This window comes from Choloepus didactylus, chromosome 3, assembly GCF_015220235.1.
Source record: "Choloepus didactylus isolate mChoDid1 chromosome 3, mChoDid1.pri, whole genome shotgun sequence".
Classification (NCBI taxonomy): Eukaryota; Metazoa; Chordata; class Mammalia; order Pilosa; family Megalonychidae; genus Choloepus; species Choloepus didactylus.
Genome location: NC_051309.1, coordinates 1,378,369 through 1,396,267, shown reverse-complemented (window position 1 = coordinate 1,396,267; position 17,899 = coordinate 1,378,369). Strand labels below are relative to the sequence as shown.

At 54.1% G+C, this 17,899-nt stretch overlaps 1 protein-coding gene across 3 annotated transcripts in view; it reads left to right on the top strand.

Moving 5' to 3' along the window:
- CTBP1 (C-terminal binding protein 1) overlaps positions 1-16,411 on the top strand; it is a 41,726-nt gene extending 25,315 nt beyond the window's left edge. For 2 of the 3 annotated variants that reach the window (XM_037829207.1, XM_037829209.1), the window contains 5 exons: positions 11,223-11,437; positions 13,304-13,434; positions 14,045-14,172; positions 14,588-14,705; positions 15,544-16,411. In XM_037829207.1, coding sequence (XP_037685135.1) covers positions 11,223-11,437; positions 13,304-13,434; positions 14,045-14,172; positions 14,588-14,705; positions 15,544-15,730 — 779 coding nt within the window. In that variant the 3' untranslated portion in view covers positions 15,731-16,411. The remainder of the gene's footprint in view (positions 1-11,222; positions 11,438-13,303; positions 13,435-14,044; positions 14,173-14,587; positions 14,706-15,543) is intronic. The other variant, XM_037829208.1, reaches the window with a different exon arrangement.
- The last annotated feature ends 1,488 nt before the right edge of the window (positions 16,412-17,899 follow it).

The window sequence follows — 17,899 nt, the reverse complement described above, 5'->3', positions numbered from 1 at the left end:
CCCATGCATAACCTCCATCCTTACCACCATGACCACTTTGTTCATGAGCCCATTGGGCAATGACAGGAGTTGCTGGGGAAAGAGGCTGATTGGTGTCCACCAAACAGGTCATTTGATCCACTTGGTTATTAAAATCTTCCTCTGCTAAAGTCACCTTCTGGTGAGCATTCACATGGGACACAGATATCTTCATGTTTTTTGCCCACTCAGAAAGGTCTATCCACATACCTCTTCCCCAGACTTGTCACCATTTTCCAATCATGTTCCTTCCAAGTCCCTTACCATCCAGCCAAACCGTTAGCAACAGCCCAGGAATCAGTATACAAATGCACCTCTGGCCAGTTCTCCTTCCAAGCAAAGTGAACAACCAGGTGCACTGCTCAAAGTTCTGCCCACTGGGAGGATTTTCCCTCACCACTGTCCTTCAGGGACATCCCAGAAAGAGGCTGCAGTGCTGCAGTTGTCCACTTTTGGGTGGTGCCTGCATATCGTGCAAAACCATCTGTAAACCAGGCCTGAGTTTTCTCTTCCTCAGTCAGCTGATTGTAAGGAACTCCCCAAGACACCATAGCTGTGGGCTGGAAAAGAGAAGGTAAGGTGGCAGGAGTGAGGGCAATAGGGCATTTGGGCCACTTTCTCATGTAACTTACTTGTGCCTTCAGGACCCGCTCAAGCTCTATCTCATATACACCATTTCCATTTTATGATGGAGTGCAGCTGTGCATGCCCAACTTTATGGCTTGGCGGGTTGGACAACACCCAGCTCATGATAGGTAACTCAGGTCTCATGGTAACTTGGTGGCCCATGGTTAAGCATTCTGTCTCTACTGAGGCCCAATAGTAGGCCAAAACCTGTTTCTCAAAAGGAGAGTAGTTATCTGCAGAGATGGTAAGGTTTTACTCCAAAATCCTAAGGGCCTGAGTTGTGATTCTCCTATAGGAGCCTGCCAAAGGCTCCAAACAGCATCTCTGTTTGCCACTGACACTTCCAGCACCATTGGATCAGCTGGATCATATGGTCCAAGCAGCAGAGCAGCTTGCACAGCAGCCTGGACCTGTCACAGAGCGTCATCTTGTTTTGGTCCCCACTCAAAACTAGAAGCTTTTCTGGTCACTCGGTAAATGGGCTGGAGTAGCACACCCAAATGAGGAATATGTTGTCTCCAAAATCCAAAGAGGCCAACTAGGCATTGTGCCCCTTTTTTGGTCGTAGGAGGGACCAGATGTGACAGCTTATCCTTCACCTTAGAAGGGATATCTTGACAGGCCCCACACCACTGGCCACCTAGAAATTTTACTGAGGTGGAAGGCCCCTGTATTTTTGTTTGATTTATCTCCCATCCTCTGACATGTAAATGCCTTACCAACAAATCTAGAGTAGTTGCTACTTCTTGCTCGTTAGGTCCAATCAACATGATATCATCAATATAATGGACCAGTGTGATGTCTTGTGGGAGGGACAAACGATCAGGATCCCTGTGGACAATATTATGACATAGAGCTGGAGAGTTGATATAACCCTGAGGTTGTGCAGTGAATGTAAACTGCTGGCCTTGCCAGCTGAATGCAAACTGTTTCTGGTGGTCCTTACTAACAGCTATTGAGAAAAAAGCATTTGCCAGATCAATAGCTGCATACCAGGTACAAGGGGATGTGTTGATTTGCTCAAGCAATGATATCACATCTGGAACAGCAGCTGCAATTGGAGCCACCACCTGGTTAAGCTTACAATAATCCACAGTCATCCTCCAAGACCCATCTGTTTTCTGCACGGGCCAAATAGAGTTGAATGGGGATGTGGTGGGAATCACCACCCCTGCATCCTTCAAGTCCTTAAGAGTGGCATTAATCTCTGCAAGCCCTCCAGGAATCCAGTATTGCTTCTGGTTTACTATTTTGCTAGGAGGGGCAGTTCCAACGGCTTCCACTTGGCCTTTCCCACCATAATAGCCCTCACTTTATGAGTCAGGGAACCAATGTGAGGATTCTGCCAGTTGCTGAGCATGTCTGTTCAATTATGCATTCCGGCACTGGGGAAATAACTACAGAATGGGTCCAGGGACCCACTGGACCCACTGTGAGATGGACCTGAGCTAAAACTCCATCAATCACCTGATCTCCATAAGCCCCAACTCTGACTGGGGGACCAGAGTGATGTTTTGGATTTTCTGGAATTAATGTCACTTCTGAACCAGTGTCTAATAATCCACAAAACATCTGATCATTTCCTTTTCCCCAGTGCACAGTTATCCTGGTAAAAGGCCGTAGGTCCCCCTGGGGAAGGCTGGAAGGAAGATTAACATTATAAATTTTTGGCAGTGTAACAGGGTCCTTCCCCAAGGGTACCTGGCCTTCCCCTCATTCAAGGGGCTCTGGGTCTGTAAATTGTCTCAAGTCTGGGAATTGATTAAGGGCCATGACTCTTTGTTTTTGTAATTCAAATTAGACTTTTGTCTACCTAACCTAAATTCTTCTCCTTATATAGATCAAATAAGAATTCAGTTGATTGCCCATCAGTTTTACTACTAGGTACTCCATGATCTACTAGCCAACGCCATAAGTCTCTGTGAGTCACATTATTTTGATTGCTGCTTTGAGCCTGTTTTCCATTATGGTAGCCACGCCCACCTTGTCTGTGGCGATTAACTGCAGCCACTTGGCTTCTGCCGACTCGGGACCCGATTATCCCCATTGTGTTTAAGGATTCCAGCTCAGTGACAGCAGTTCCTACAGTAATATCTGACCTACAGAGAAGGGCGACTACAGAGCTCTTCAGGGATGGAGCTAGTCTCACAAATTTATTCCTCACAGTCCTGGTAAAAGGTGTGTCCTCTGGACATTCCAGGGCTGTGTGAGCAGGTCTTCCATGAAAAATCCACTCTAACATTCCAGTCTCTCTAAGCCTTTGGATCCCCTCCTCCACAGTGTACCAGGGCAGTTCTGGCATTTTGACCTCTGGTAATGCCGGCCACCTTTTAATCCATGTTTCAGCCAATCACCCAGACAAACTGTTAACAGCCTTTCTAACCCCTCGAGCTACAACACTGAATGCAGAATCTCTGCCTAGTGGGCCCATATCAGTAAATTCAGCCTGATCCAACCTTATATTCCTTCCACCCTTATCCCACACCCTTCATATCCATCCCCACGTTCCCCTAGTTTCTGTTAACTGGAAAGCTCATGCAGTTCTTTGGGATTGTAGGCACCTCCTCATGGGTCGGACCTGTACCTCGCTTTTGGGGTCCTGCTGGGATTTAACTCTGGTTATAGGTCCGGAAGCAAGGGGGGTCGTGGGGTCCCAAGAGGAAGTGGAAGTGCCTGGCAAGCTGGCTGCGTCCTGGTGTGAGGTGTGCCCTCCTCGGACGGGGTGCAGGGGAGACTCAGCAGCAGCACAGGCTCAGTGCCCCCCTCTTCACGACCTGCCCATGCTCCCCATTCCAGGGTCACTTTCCTTCCCGCCGCTGCCCTCACGTAACTGCTCACACCCTCCAGAGATGGGAGGGCAGTTCGTGTTTTAATTCAGCTACTTTCAAGATGAGATTCTGGGTTCCCTTTAAAAATCTCAGCTCTGTGAAACAGGAGCTAAGGATTGCTTTCTTTCCTTCTTTCTTTTTTTTTTTTTTTTTGAATGAGGATCCCTACCTCACACAATATACAAAAATCAACTGGAAGTGGATCAAAGATCTCATTATAAGAGCTGGAACTGTCAAATTCGTAAAAGAAAATATAGGGAAGCATCTTTAAGACCTCATGTTAGGAAACGGCCTCTTAGACAATTTTTTTTAAATTCAGTTTTACTGAGATCTATTCACATACCATGCAGGCACACAAAGTGTACATTCCCTTGTTCACAGTACCGTCATATAGTTGTGCATTCATCACCAAAATTAATTTTTGAACATTTTCATTACCACACACACAAAAATAATAAGAATAAAAATTAAAGTGAAAAAGAACAGTTGAAGTTAAAAAGAACACTGGGTGCCTTTTTTTTTTTGCCCCCATTTTTCTACTCATCCATCCATCAGTAACCATCAAGGTGGGGAAGCCCCACACCCCTGCATTCTCCCCCGGCTCCTCCAGAGGGCTCTGCATATTTTTTTATTGGTTTTGTTTTGTTTTTTTAGACTTTTTTTTAGATTAACTATTAACTATATAAAAATTTTTTTAAAAAAAATACAATAAAAAAATATTTCAAACAAACCATAACAAAGGAGTAAAAAAAAGACAACTAACCTAAAATAACTGCTTAACTTCCAACATATTCCTACTCTATTCCAGGAAAATAACCTAATATAGCAGCATTTCTGTGAACTTGTTCCTACCATACCCATCAAAAATTAACAAACCATAGTCATTCCTCGGCATTCCCAGAACATTAAATTTACCCGTGATAGCTTATCTGTTCTTACTGGGTTATCGTTCCCCCTTCATTAATTGCCCTCTATTGCTATTTCCTCTACATTCTACATTATAAACCATTCATTTTACATTTTTCAATGTTCACGTTACTGGTAGCATATGATATTTCTCTTGTGCCTGGCTTATTTCGCTCAGCATTATGTCTTCAGGGTTCATCCATGTTGTCATGTTTCACGACATCGTTCCTTCTTACTGCTACGTAGTATTCCATCGTGTGTATATACCACATTTTATTTATCCACTCATCTGTTGAAGGACATTTGGGTTGTTTCCCTCTCTTGGTAATTGTGAATAATGCTGCTATGGACATTGGCATGCAGATATCTGTTTGTGTCACTGCTTTCCGATCTTCCGGGTATATACCAAGAAGTGCAGTTGCTGGATCGAAGGGTATCTAGTTTTCTAAGGAACTGCCAGACTGACTTCCAGAGTGGCTGAACCATTATATAGTCCCACCAATAATGAATAAGAGCTCCAATTTCTCCACATCCTCTCCAGCATTTGTAATTTCCTGTTTGTTTAATGGCAGCCATTCTAATCGGTGTGAGATGGTATTTCGTTGTGGTCTTAATTTGTATCTCTCTAATAGCTAGTGAAGCTGAACATTTTTTCGTGTGTTTCTTGGCCATTTGTATTTCCTCTTCAGAGAACTGTCTTTTCATATCTTTTGCCCATTTTATAATTGGGCTGTCTGTACTACTGTCATTGAGTTGTAGGATTTCTTTATATATGCAAGATATCAGTCTTTTGTCAGATACATGGTTTCCAAAACTTTTTTCCCGTTGAGTTGGCTGCCTCTTCACCTTTTTGACAAATTCCTTTGAGGTACAGAAGCTTCTAAGCTTGAGGAATTCCCATTTATCTCTATTTTCTTTTGTTGCTTGTGCTTTGAGTGTAAGGTCTAGTAAGTGGCCGCCTGATACAAGATCTTGAAGATATTTCCCTACCTTTTCTTCTAGGAGTTTTATGATACTTTTATATTAAGGTCTTTGATCCTCTTTGAGTTAATTTTTGGGTAGGGTGTGAGTTAGGGGTCCTCTTTCATTCTTTTGGATATGGATATCCAACTCTCCCAGTCACATTTGTTGAAAAGACTGTTACGTCCCAGTTCAGTGGCTTTGGGGGCTTTATCAAAGATCAGTCGGCCGTAGACCTGGGGGTCTATCTCTGAATTTTCAGTTTGATTCCATTGATCAATATGTCTATCTTTGTGCCAGTACTATGCTGTTTTGACTACTGTGGCTTTATAATAAGCTTCAGAGTCAGGAAGTGTAAGTCCTCCCACTTTGTTTTTCTTTTTTAGAGTGTTTTTAGCAATTAGAGGCATCTGCCCTCTCCAAATAAATTTGATAACTAGCTTTTCCAAATCTGCAAAGTAGGTTGGAATTTTGATTGGGATTGCATTGAATCTGTAGAAGAGTTTGGGTAGCATTGACATCTTAATGACATTAGCCTTCCTATCCATGAACATGGAATATTTTTCCATCTTTTAAGGTCCCCTTCTATTTCTTTTAGTAGAGTTATGTAGTTTTCTTTGTATAGGTCTTTTACATCTTTGGTTAAGTTTATTCCTAGGTACTTGATTTTTTTAGTTGCTATTGAAAATGGTATCTTTTTCTTGAGTGTCTCTTCAGTTTGTTCATTTCTAGCATATAGAAACATCACTGACTTATGTGCATTAATCTTGTATCCCGCTACTTTGCTAAATTTGTTTATTAGCTCTAGTAGCTGTATCGTCGATTTCTCAGGGTTTTCTAGATATTAGATCATATCATCTGCAAACAATGACAGTTTTACTTCTTCCTTTCCAATTTGGATGCTTTTCATTTCTTTGTCTTGCCGGATTGCCCTGGCTAGCACTTCCAGCACAATGTTGAATAACAGTGGTGACAGCGGGCATCCTTGTCTTGTTCCTGATCTTAGAGGGAAGGCTTTCAGTCTCTCACCATTGAGTACTATGCTGGCTGTGGGTTTTTCATTCTCTTTCAAGCACACAGAGGAACTTGCCCTTTAGGCTAGAATTTAAAACTCCGAGCTCACCCATTTCTCTCACCACTTTCTCCAGCGTGTTAAGAAACAATCAGCCAGTCTCATTATCCTCAGCCTGAGAAAAGTGGTCTGGACTGTCAGACACCCTTGCGAGTATTTGACTAGGAGCACTCCCTGGTGGTATGTGCATGTGTCTGTCGTCACATCACGTCATGGACTCGCATGCCCTGTTATCATTGGAAAGAGAGTTCCTTATCCCTTTAAATTTAATCAGATTAAAGATTCTGTTCCCCAAACCCCCAAAGCATTTGAGAAAATTCATCCTTAAGACTGCTCCTCTAGAACCTTCTGCTGCTGGAGTCTTTGCTGGGCCAGGCTGTGGACATGGGTGTTTCGCTGAGAGTGACGTCCAGCCTCGAGCCCAGCGTCCTACGGCTAGACACCCTGAAGGCCTGGGCATGTGGTCCTGTGGCAGAAGGCTCCTTCTGCAGGAATTCTCAGTTCCTTGCATTTAAGGTCTCCCAGCCATTCGGATGATGCACTTTATCGAGAATAAACTTCAGTATTTAAACTCAGCTGGTTGTGAGCGCTAAGCTCATCTGCAGAATACCTCCACGGCCACAGTCTGGCCAGTGTCAACCCAGGTGGCACCCGGTTAGGCACCACAGTGGACCTTTGGCTGCCCAGTCCCTCCTGTCACGCTGCTTCCTGAGCCTCTTGCCAGGCCCCTCCTCTCTGTCCCCAGTGCTGCCACGTCCTGCACCTGGACAACACCGGGCACCTTCCCTCTGCCTCCAGCCCCCACCCCACAGAGACAGGACCTGGTGTGTGTGTCGGTTGCTGGTCCTCTGCAATGAGGGGATTGCCCGGGCAGTGTGTGGGGCTGCAGGGCGGCAGGCTGTCTCAGCGCTGGGGGCACCTGCACTAGATGGGGGGTTATGTTGTGTCTGGCCCGGGAGACCCAGGGTTGGCTCTCTCTCCACAAGGACCCCCAGGGGAGGGAGACCAGGGCCCCCCAGCCTGGAATGCACCCCATCCCCGGCACTGCTCTTAGGGAGGGACCACATCTCTCATCTCAGGTCCTGGCACCTGTAGTTTGTTGAAGGTGGGAAGGAAGAAAGATGGATAGGAAAAGAGGTGGTCAGCTGGGGTGCATGGGGGGCCTCAGGTCACGGGCAGCACCTGGGGGGCCTCAGGGGTCACGGCGGCACCTGGGGGCCTGAGTGCAGGAAGCAGGGAGTGGGGCCTCGGCAGCCAGGCTCCTCGGGCTCCTTTCCAGCCTGTGCCCTTTTTTCCTGTTCGGGCCTTGCTGTATCGGCCGTGACCCCAGTACAGTGTTGGACAGAAGCTGGGAATTTGGGCTTTACTGTCTTGCTTCTGATTTGGGAGAAAGTGTTGGCTGTTTGACTATTAATACGTTATTCATCGTATGAGATTCATTTTGTAACCTAATTGGCCTGATGCTGAGACAGCAATCCTGGGTTCCTTTCAATTGGTATTTGTGTGGTGTATCTTTTTTCCATCCCTTTTCTTTCAATTTTAAGTGTGTCTCAAACAGCAGATTAATCTTCATTCTTTATCCAGTAGGATCTTTATACTTGTCCAGTCTGACAAGCTCTGCCTTTCATTTGGGGTGTTTAGTTTGTGTTCACTGATATGCTTGGGTTTAAGAGGATCAGTTTTGCTATTTGTTTTCTTTTTGTACTACATATTCTTTGTTCCTTTATTCCTTTTTTTTTTTTTTTTAATTATCCTATTTTGTGTCTTCTGTTGCTTTTTAATCTACACTCTAAGGGTTTTTTGTTTTTTTGTTGTTGTTTCACTGTAGAGATTACAGTAAGTGTCCTTATGATCCCAGCTTACCTTGAGTTCATTTCACATGTCAGGAGAAACAGGAAAACCTCAGGACAGTGGAGTCTATTTTACTCCCTCGTGTTCTTTCTGCTGGTAATGTTATCTGTTTTAATTCTTGTATGCCAGAAATTGATGATACATTGTTATTAGCCAGTAATTTTTTAAGGAAGATTTTTAGTGATTTATTTACCCACATGCTTACCCTTTCTGATACCCTTTTCCTTCCTCTAGATCCACATTCTCTTAGCTTTTGTTTATCTGAAAGTGTCTTTATTTTGCCTTCATTGCTGGAGAGTTCTAGGCTGGCAGTCTTCCAGGCCTCTAAGGATGTCCTTCTGTGGCCTTCCGGCTTCCCCGGCCGTCACCCCACGTGCTGCCCTGCTGGATGTGGATGGAGGCGCGTTCATTCCGGCTCCTTGCCGGGTTGTTCTCCGTTTGGCTGCCTGGGTTTGGCTTCCTTTGGATTCACTCTGGGCCTTTCTGAGCTTCTTGGTTTCCATGGTCTGTCTCCCATCAGTTCTGAAAACTTCCGGGCTGTTAACTTTTCACATGTTTCTTCTTTCCCATGTTTCTGTCTCCTTCCTGCTGGAACTCCACTTCCATGTTTTAGACCATTTATTATTCTCTCACAGGCCTCGCACACTGTTCATTTTGTTCCTCCTTTTCTTTCTTTTTGTAGTTTTCTGAGTTTGCATAATTTCTGCCTTCACACTCACAGATCCTTTTTTTTTTCCTGTTAGTCCCACCCAGTGAATTCTCATTTCAGTTTTGTTATTTTTTTAATTCTAGAATTCTATTTTGATTCTTTTTTAGAATTGCCATTTCTCTACTGGCATTCTCCACCTTTATCTTTTCTCCTTTTATGTCCACATTTGCCTCCTTTTAGTATATTTACGATAGCTACTTTGAGGTTATTGCCACTTAATTCCACCATTGGGGCCATTTGTGGGTCTGTTGAGCATTTTACGAATTAGAGGCCACGTTTTCCTGCTTCTCCACGTGTGTCATGATGTCATGTCAGGGGCAGACATTGTGTATGAGACAACAGTGGGACCTGAGTGACAGCATTTACCTGGGGAAGGGAGCCGGGCAGGTGGGCTCGTTTCCTCCACATTCATTTCCGTCAAGCACAGGAGGCAACGGGATGTCTTCCAGCTGTCCTGCCTGGAGCCCAGCTTCCTACACAGGGTGGTCCTCAGCCTCCCCGCCTTTGCGGCCCTTGCCCAGGTCCTCACCACATTCCCTGTAAGCACCCCAGGGGAGACTGGGCCGGCAGTGAGGGGCACCTGGAAAGGGCAGCCTCTCCTGGTGCCGCCCTGCTGCTCCTGGAAAGGCTCGTCCCCGGGCTTCAGCCGGCCCAGATTCCAGTCCTCAGCTCCGAGGGGCCTTGAAAATACGCGGCTGTGCAGCTTCCCCAGCACGCTCTCCTGTCACTCACCTCCCGGCTCCCTCCCCCAGGCCTTGGCTTCCACCTCCCTCAAGTGCCTTTGCCCGGCTGCCCTCAGGGCAACTCTTGGGCCCTCCCCTGCGGACTGACAGGGTCCCCTGCCCCGCTGGCCTCGGGACCACTTTCTTCCGTGGCTCCTGGGCTCCGCACTCTCCCAGTCTCCCGCCTTCCGGGATGTTCCTTCTCAAATTCGCCGCTTCCCTGTGATCTGTGGCCATGGGCCTGCCCTGGGGACCGGCTTGGACATTTCTCCCCGATCCCTCTAGGACACCGTAAGGCCCAGTGGGCGTCTCTGGCGCAGCCACTCCAGGGCCCGACGCTTGGATGCCGGCTGCCTGCACGGTGTCTCAGCAGACGGTTGTCTCCAGCATGTCTGCAGCCAGCCCCTGGCCCTCTCCCCAGCAGGGCCACCCACGAGCCCCTGCCTGGCTCCTGCAGCTCCACCCTTGGGACCTGGAGTTGCCACTGACCCTCCCTCCCCACGGCCACAGACCCCGCCACTGCCCCCACACCCCGCCCCTCCGTCCCGCAGCCACAGAGTCCCCTCCGGAATTCCTGTGGCTCTGCCTCAGATTGTGCCAGAATCGATGAGCGCCCTACTGCTCCCACCCTCTTCTCCCGCCGGTGACGCCGTGTCCCCTCCCGTCCTCCCCATGCAGGTTGCCCTGGGTCCTCCCCTGGACTGCTCCGCCCCTCCGCTCCCTCCCCAGCTCCCTCCATACCCGGCCTTGCTCCCTCTTCACCCAGGCCCCTGCTGCCTCGGTGCCTTTGTGCAGAAGCGTCTCGGGAGGCCTGCCCGGTCACCCTGTGGAAGGGCGCAGCCGGGTCCCCACTGGGCACTCCCGGCCCCTTCACACGCCCCGTTTCCTGTGGCTTCCCGCCTTCCCCGGGTGGTCACGCTCTTCCTGGGCCCCGCGAGTCTGTGAAGCCCCGGCAGGGCCCGGCCTGTGCCTACGCTGCTCTCCATGTCCAGGCTCCTGAGCGGGGCCCTGTGCACCCCTGTCCTGGGGTCGGGGCTGCCCCGCCCCGCACGGCGCCTGGGAGGGTGGAGGGGCCTTCTCTGCTCGCTGGGCTCTAACCAGGCCGACACCCACAGCTTGTCTCCGCGTGGGGCATTTTGGGGTGACACACCCCACCTGTTTGTGGCTTACACTGGTTGGTGCCAGAAATCAGATTCCAAAGGCGTTCGGTGGATGGGCCGCAGGAGAGGCAAGGAGGAGGGGGCCACGGAGGCCCGGGAGTCGGGGTTCACTCGGGCAGGCCTTGGCTGGCGAGCTGGGCGCGCCCGGGAGGACGGGTGGAGGGCAGGGCGCCCGACGGGGTTGGGGCTCGAGCCGAGAACCCGGTGGGGACGGCCGTCGTTGGGAAACGGGCCCCCCCAAGCGGCTCGGAGGGGGTGGGTGCGCCCTCGGGCGGGGGCTGCCGGCCCCCGCGCCCCGACCCGGTTTCCCCCGCCGGGAGCAGAGCCGGGGCCCGGGAGGCGCCCTGACGGAGCGTCTCGCCCGGGCAGGCCGCGTGGGGCAGGCGGTGGCGCTGCGGGCCAAGGCCTTCGGCTTCAACGTCCTCTTCTACGACCCGTACCTCCCGGACGGCGTGGAGCGGGCGCTGGGGCTGCAGCGCGTGAGCACCCTGCAGGACCTGCTCTTCCACAGCGACTGCGTGACGCTGCACTGCGGCCTCAACGAGCACAACCACCACCTCATCAACGACTTCACCGTCAAGCAGGTGGGCGGCCGGGCGGGGGGCGGGGCGGCCGGGCCTCCTGGTTCCGGGGCTCCTGAGAACACGCGGCCCCCCCTGGGTGGGAGCTGAGGCCTGGCCCCCTCTGCGCTGCACATGCCCCCTGCAGAGCCCGAGAGCCCGCCGCCGGTCGTCGGAGGCGCAGAGGAGGGCACGCCAGGGCCCCCTCGGCTGAGCCACGGCGGGGAGGGTCCTGGGGAGGTAGAGGGTCCCTTCCAGAACCCTGGGGTGCAGCCGGAGGCGCAGGTCCTGACCCCCCTTTCCCGCCAAACCTGGCGAACCGCAGCAGCGCCGCGGCCCAGGGCCGGCCCGTGCCTCTGCTGCCCCTGCTGCCCACAGCCGCGAACGGCCACGTGGGGCCGCCGGCGCCCGCCCCTCCTGGGAGGCTCTGCGGAGACGTGGCCTCTTTGTTTTCTGGGTTACACTCCAGAGCCCTGAAATGTTCTTCTGGGGTAGTCTTTTGGCAAAGGCAGAACTGTCTACCTTCAAATGCCAAATTCTTGTAAAGTCCTTGCCTTCCCAAGGGCATGTTCACAAAGTGGGGGGCTAGCGTGGGCCAGGCACAGCCCAGTGCCAGCCCAGAGTTAGCGGCTGGAAACACTTGCATCTTAAAGTTACCCAAGGCCTGAGCCCGGGGTCCTCAGGCAGGGTGCTCACCCACATATTCTCTCTCCGGAGTCCACCTGAGTCCTGCGGGAGTTAGAACCTGGGTGGCCACCTCTAGCCAGCTCCAGGCCTTTCAGATGGCCATGTGTACACGTGCATGCGTGTGTGTTTGCATGTATGTCTGAATGTGTGTGCGTGTGCATTCAAGTGTGCACATGCCCAAGCCTGTACTCCTCTGAGTGCATGTGTGTGTGAGCATGTGCTGGAGGCTGCTTGACCCCTCTGGGTGAGTGCTTGTGCACTGTGTGTGCACCCATGTGTGTGAGCACTTGCTGGGGGCTGCCTGCCTGTCTGGGTGAGTGCATGTGCACTGTGCACACATGTGTGTGAGCACGTGCTGGAGGCTGCATCCCCTCTGTGTCCCAGGCCTGGCAGAGCAGTCAGGCCAGCAGCTACTCCTCCATTGTTCACCTGAGACGTGGCGTGGGGCCTCTTGGCACAGGGCACAGGGACATGGCTTGTGGCAGGATGTGGGTGTGAGGCCACATGGGCAAGAGCTGACCAAGGAAACAGCCATCTTGACCAGTTAGATGCAGACACGCACATCAGGTTAATAGGGATGAAACTGGGGATTGTGAGAACCCCTTACTGTGAAGGGGCTGACTCTGGCATCTAGCCATACAGAGAGAACGTGAACCCATATTGGGATTAGGTGTTTTCACCCGAGCTCACCCTCAGACATGGGTGCTGCGTGGAAGGCCTCGCTCACAGGACAACCCCAGGGCTCCGTGTGCCCCCAGAGGGCCGTGTGTGACGGGGTCCCGAGTGCCTACCGAGCGTGGCGCGCCCTGCTGGAGGGAGGCTGAGGGTTGAGGAACCCCAGAACAAATATATCCAGCCCCTCACCCCCAGGAGAGGGGGCAGCCTGAGAGCCAGGGTGTCTGGGTCAGGAGCCAGGCGCCACAGGTCTTTCGCCGCTGGAGTTCCCGGCCCTGGTGAGGAGCTGGGGCTAGCCAGGGGCGCCGAGGGAGTGGGCTTTCCCTGGGGTCACGGCCGGTGGGGGTCCAGCTGGCCTGCACTCTGCTTGCTGGCCCACCCCGCCAGCCCCGGTCCTTGGTGGGACGCCACCCGGGCCAGGAGGATTCTGTTCGCGGCTGGCAGCGGCTCCCGGGGACCCGGCCGTAGCGGGCGGCTGGTCCGCGGACTCCGCCTGCGCCTCCTCACGGCCATGTGATGTCTTCCCAGATGAGACAGGGGGCCTTCCTGGTGAACACGGCCCGCGGTGGCCTGGTGGACGAGAAGGCGCTGGCGCAGGCCCTCAAGGAAGGGCGGATACGTGGCGCCGCCCTGGACGTGCACGAGTCGGAGCCCTTCAGGTGCGGCCGCGTGGGGACCCCAGGGACCACCCACCAGGTCCCGCCGGGCCCGACCCCTAACCGCCCCTAACTCCCAAGGCCCCGACTCCGCCCCACCTCTAACCGTCAAGGCTCCGCCCCCGCCCCGCCTCTTATCACCACGGCCCGCCCCTGCCTGGCCCTGCCCCGCCCCCGCCCGTGCGTCCCTGCTGCGTCCGGGGCCTGGGGCCGGGTTCCGCTGGCGGCTCTGCCGGGCGGCTCTCACCTCGCGCCGGCTCCTGCGCGGGAAGCGCACAGCATGTCCCCGGGCGCCGCCATCGGGGCGCAGGACCCAGCGCGCAGGACGCCCTCCCGGCCTCGCCCACCGCCTCCCGCAGCCCCGGAGGAGCCCGGCGCCCGGGGCTCTGGGGACAGCAGGCCACCCTGGGCTGGAGGGCCGTGCCGGGAGGGGAGCAGCCCTGGAGCCCCGCAGCCGCTCTGCGGAGGGCCCCCCGGCTTCTCACCAACCCCTCCCCCAACTGGTCCCCGCCGTGGGCCCCAGACTTGACAGGCGCCCCTCGCCCCCGGGGCCAGACCACTGCTCCCCGCTCCCCATACTTGGGGCCACTCTGACGGGTGCCGCTGTCCTCAGCTTTAGCCAGGGCCCCCTGAAGGACGCACCCAACCTGATCTGCACTCCGCACGCCGCCTGGTACAGCGAGCAGGCGTCCATCGAGATGCGTGAGGAGGCGGCACGCGAGATCCGGCGGGCCATCACAGGTGGGCCGCCGCCTGGGGCACAGGTTGGACCCAGGGCCCTGCCTGGCCCCCCAACGCCGGTGCACAGAGCGGGGCGGGGCGACTGTCCCACTGGGGTCTCTTGCCCGCGGGTCGAGTTTGTAAACACATTTGAACATGTTTTTTCTTAACCTTTTAAAGAAACTTAAAACCTATTTAAAAAAACTGTGTCTGACAACCTCCTGGGCTGGACCCAGAAGCTGCTCTGAAGTCCCCAGGCCAGTGGGACCTGGGCTGCCCCACAGGAAAGCCCCCAAGCTGGTGAGGGCACTGTGCCCAGATGGCGGCATCCTGGCCAGCTCCCAGGGTCCCCTCGGAGGGTCTCTCCCCAGGAGGCGGGCTGCAGGTGTTGGTTCACCCAGGACACTGGCCACCCCCATTTGCTCGCATCTCCCAGGCCGCATCCCAGACAACCTGAAAAACTGTGTCAACAAAGAGCATCTGACAGCCGCCACCCACTGGGCCAGCATGGACCCAGCCGTGGTTCACCCCGAGCTCAATGGGGCGGCCTACAGGTGAGCAGGTGGCCGGCTGTGGCAGTGGGTGTGGGAGGTGGTGGGGAGACAGGCTGCCTGGGGCACCTCCCTGTGAGGGCCAGAGGCTCCCTGGGGTTGATTGAAGAATGAGAACACCCGTTCTGGACCTTTAACATGTCCCTTTGTTGCTCAAACTGGCTAACCAGAGGAGGGGTGTGGTCGGCCTCGGGGTAGCTGGGGGCGGTGGGTCCGTGCAGTCAGGTGGGGTTGCTGTGGACGCCCCTGATACCTGTCCTACTCTGGATCCGGCTGGAGGAGGAGCCCCCCGAGGCCAGCTCCAGTGATGCCTTGTCAAGACACTGTCTCTGGAGCCGGGTGGGATGCTCCTTAGGGCCACTCTCGGGCTTGGCAGGGACCTGTCCAGCTGCGCTGGTCAGCACTGGGGGCTGGGAGTCAGCAGTGGGCGGGGCAGCCACAGCAGAGGAGGGCGTGGCAGACCCAGCCCAGAGAGGACTCTCAGCCTGGGATGTGCCCACCCCTGGGACACGGACTGGGCAGTGGTGGGACCCCTAGGTTTGTCGGGGCCTCATGGATGCAGATGCCACCTGTGCAGAAGCTGCTGCTGGGCTAAGGGATGTGAGGGGCAGAGGGCAGCCTGAGGACCTAGCATCTGGTCTCCCCCAGACCTGCGCCCACCCCCACCCCGGCCCCCACCACCTGCCCCCTGTGCCCAGAAAGGGGCTTCCCCAAAAGTTAGGGTGCAGGGGCCAAGACAGGCCTTGCTCTCCACAGCGGGGTGTGGGTGCTACAGCCTCCGTGCAGGCGCCAAAGAGGGCCCCTCCCTGCCCGCCTCACTGTCTTTCTCCCCCCACCCCAGCAGGTACCCCCCGGGCGTGGTGGGCGTGGCCCCCACCGGCCTCCCGGCTGCCGTCGAAAGCATCGTCCCCAGCGCCATGTCCTTGTCCCACGGTCTGCCCCCCGTGACCCACCCGCCCCACGCCCCTTCTCCAGGCCAAACGGTCAAGCCCGAGGCTGATAGAGACCACGCGAGCGACCAGTTGTAGCCGGGGGCGCTGCGCAGCCCTGGCCCGCGGAGGGGACGCGCCTGGACGGCAGCCGCGGAGGCCGGCCCGGGTCCCCAGGCCCCCGGGGAGCCGCGCCCTGCCCCCGCCAGTGGACTCCTCTCTGTCCTGTCCTACGCGTCCTCCGTTTAAGCAAAAGAAGTTAGTAGTTAATTATATCATGGATGTTCTTGTCTGTGTACAGTTTTTAGAACATTGGGAAGGATTTGTTTGCTTAGCTGTCAACCGAGAGCGCCCGAGGGAGCGCCCCGCGAGGCCGGTCCCCCTTCTGTGCTAAGCGCCCGGGACGAGGCAGCTGGTGAACGTCTCAGGACAAGGAGTACCCCCGTTTTCCTTTCTGCGCCACACAGTGCATTGTTCTTTTCTACCTGCTTGTCTTATTTCTAGAATAACTTAGAAAAACAGACCCAAGGCTGTTTTTTCCTAATTTTGGCATGACCCCTATTCTACACGAAGCAGCGCTGCCAAGCGGCTGCGAGGAGAGGAGAGGTTTGTCCAGCGCCTCGGCCGTGGCCGCGCGGACACCTGCCCAGCGGGGCGCGGCTCCCGCCCGCCGGTGCCGTCCTGCTGACGTGGTAGGCTAGCAATATTTTGGTTAAATCATGTTTGTGACTGTAACCATTTGTATGAATTATTTTAAAGAAATAAAATCCCCAGAAAGAGCTGGTGAGCCTGGCATCTGCTTGAGTGGCCCGGTCACCCCTCGACGGGAGGGGGCCCTGAGGGGGCGGGCGGCCTGGGAGGCCGGGGGAGGGGCGGGGACGCCTCCGGGCACACCCGGGGTCCTGGCTCGGAGGCTGCGCGCCGGAAGCGCCACCGCGGGGGCGACAGGGCCCGGGTACTGCCGGCGCCCACAGTCCGTCCAGCCGCGGCCGAGAGCCGATGACCTCGTGGAACCGCAGCCACTCTGGTTCTCTCATCAGCGCCCTCAGCAGAGCTTGGCCCTGCCGCCCCTCGGGCCTCTACCGCCCCCCACGCCCCCCGTGGCGCGGCACTGGCTGCGTCTGTGTGTCTGTCTCCCAGGCTGGAGGCCGAGCTCCCGGGGCAGGCTCGGGGCCTTGTCCACCCCCAGAGACCCAGGCGCCCTCCGGCACTGGCCACCCTCACGCCTCCTTCCTTCTGGGTGCAGTTTTGTGTCTCCTGAAGTTGGCTCTTTATTGGTCTTTTCAACCTGGGTCCCCACCCACCCACCGCGAAGGGGTGAAGCCTCCAGAGACGAGCAGCTTCTTAAAAAGCCGCTGATGCCATCGAATGGACCGACGAGCCCCTCCCGGGTTCCCTCTCCCATCCAGATTCCTAGAAATGGCAAAATCCTTTAAAATAGAACAATAGTCTAGGAAACAAGCAGGGTTGCCTATGGGAGACAGTTACCAGGAAAGCCTGAGAGTGAAGGGAGAAGCCCCTTCCACCCCGACTCTGCCTGGGAGCAGTGCCCCCACCCCAGGCACGGGGGCTGGGGTGGGGTGGGCAGATCCAGGAAACCTGGGCAGAAGGACGAGGAAAAGCACTCAACCCAAACACCAGAGTATCAGGAAAACCAGCATGGGGCAGAGGCCACCCATGCCCAGGAGAACTGCCACTCAAGGACAAAAGGGCAGCAGTTTTTATGTCCCTAACAACACAACTTCCAAACACACAAAGCAAACTGGAAAAGAAATGGTTACATCCACAACTTGCGAGAAACTTTGAAATACTTTCCCCAGAAGTGTGCAGAACAAGTGGCCAAAAGTTACAAACAATGAAGAGGGTGTTAATAATATAATCAACAAGCATGGTTGTTGCCCATTGTCATTTGTGCCCAATATACAGAGAATGTGTACATTTAGGAAAAAAAATCAGTGGAACAGTCACAAAATTGTTCTTTTCATGAAAGAGAAGAGACTCCCCCCCCCCAAAAAAAAACCTCAAAGATTTCAAAAAGCAGACATTTTACAGCTCATATTTATTAACCACAAAGGAGTAAAATTGGAAATTAAAACCACTGCAGTCAAACATGAATCACAGGTATGAGCAGCACCAATAAAAGCCTAAAATTCAAATAAAATACCTTTAAGGCACAAAGCATTTCCAGGATAAAGATGGTTAATTCCTAGTGATAAAAGGCTCCATTCACCAAGACGATGAAGTAATTCTAAACTTGCATGTACCAGA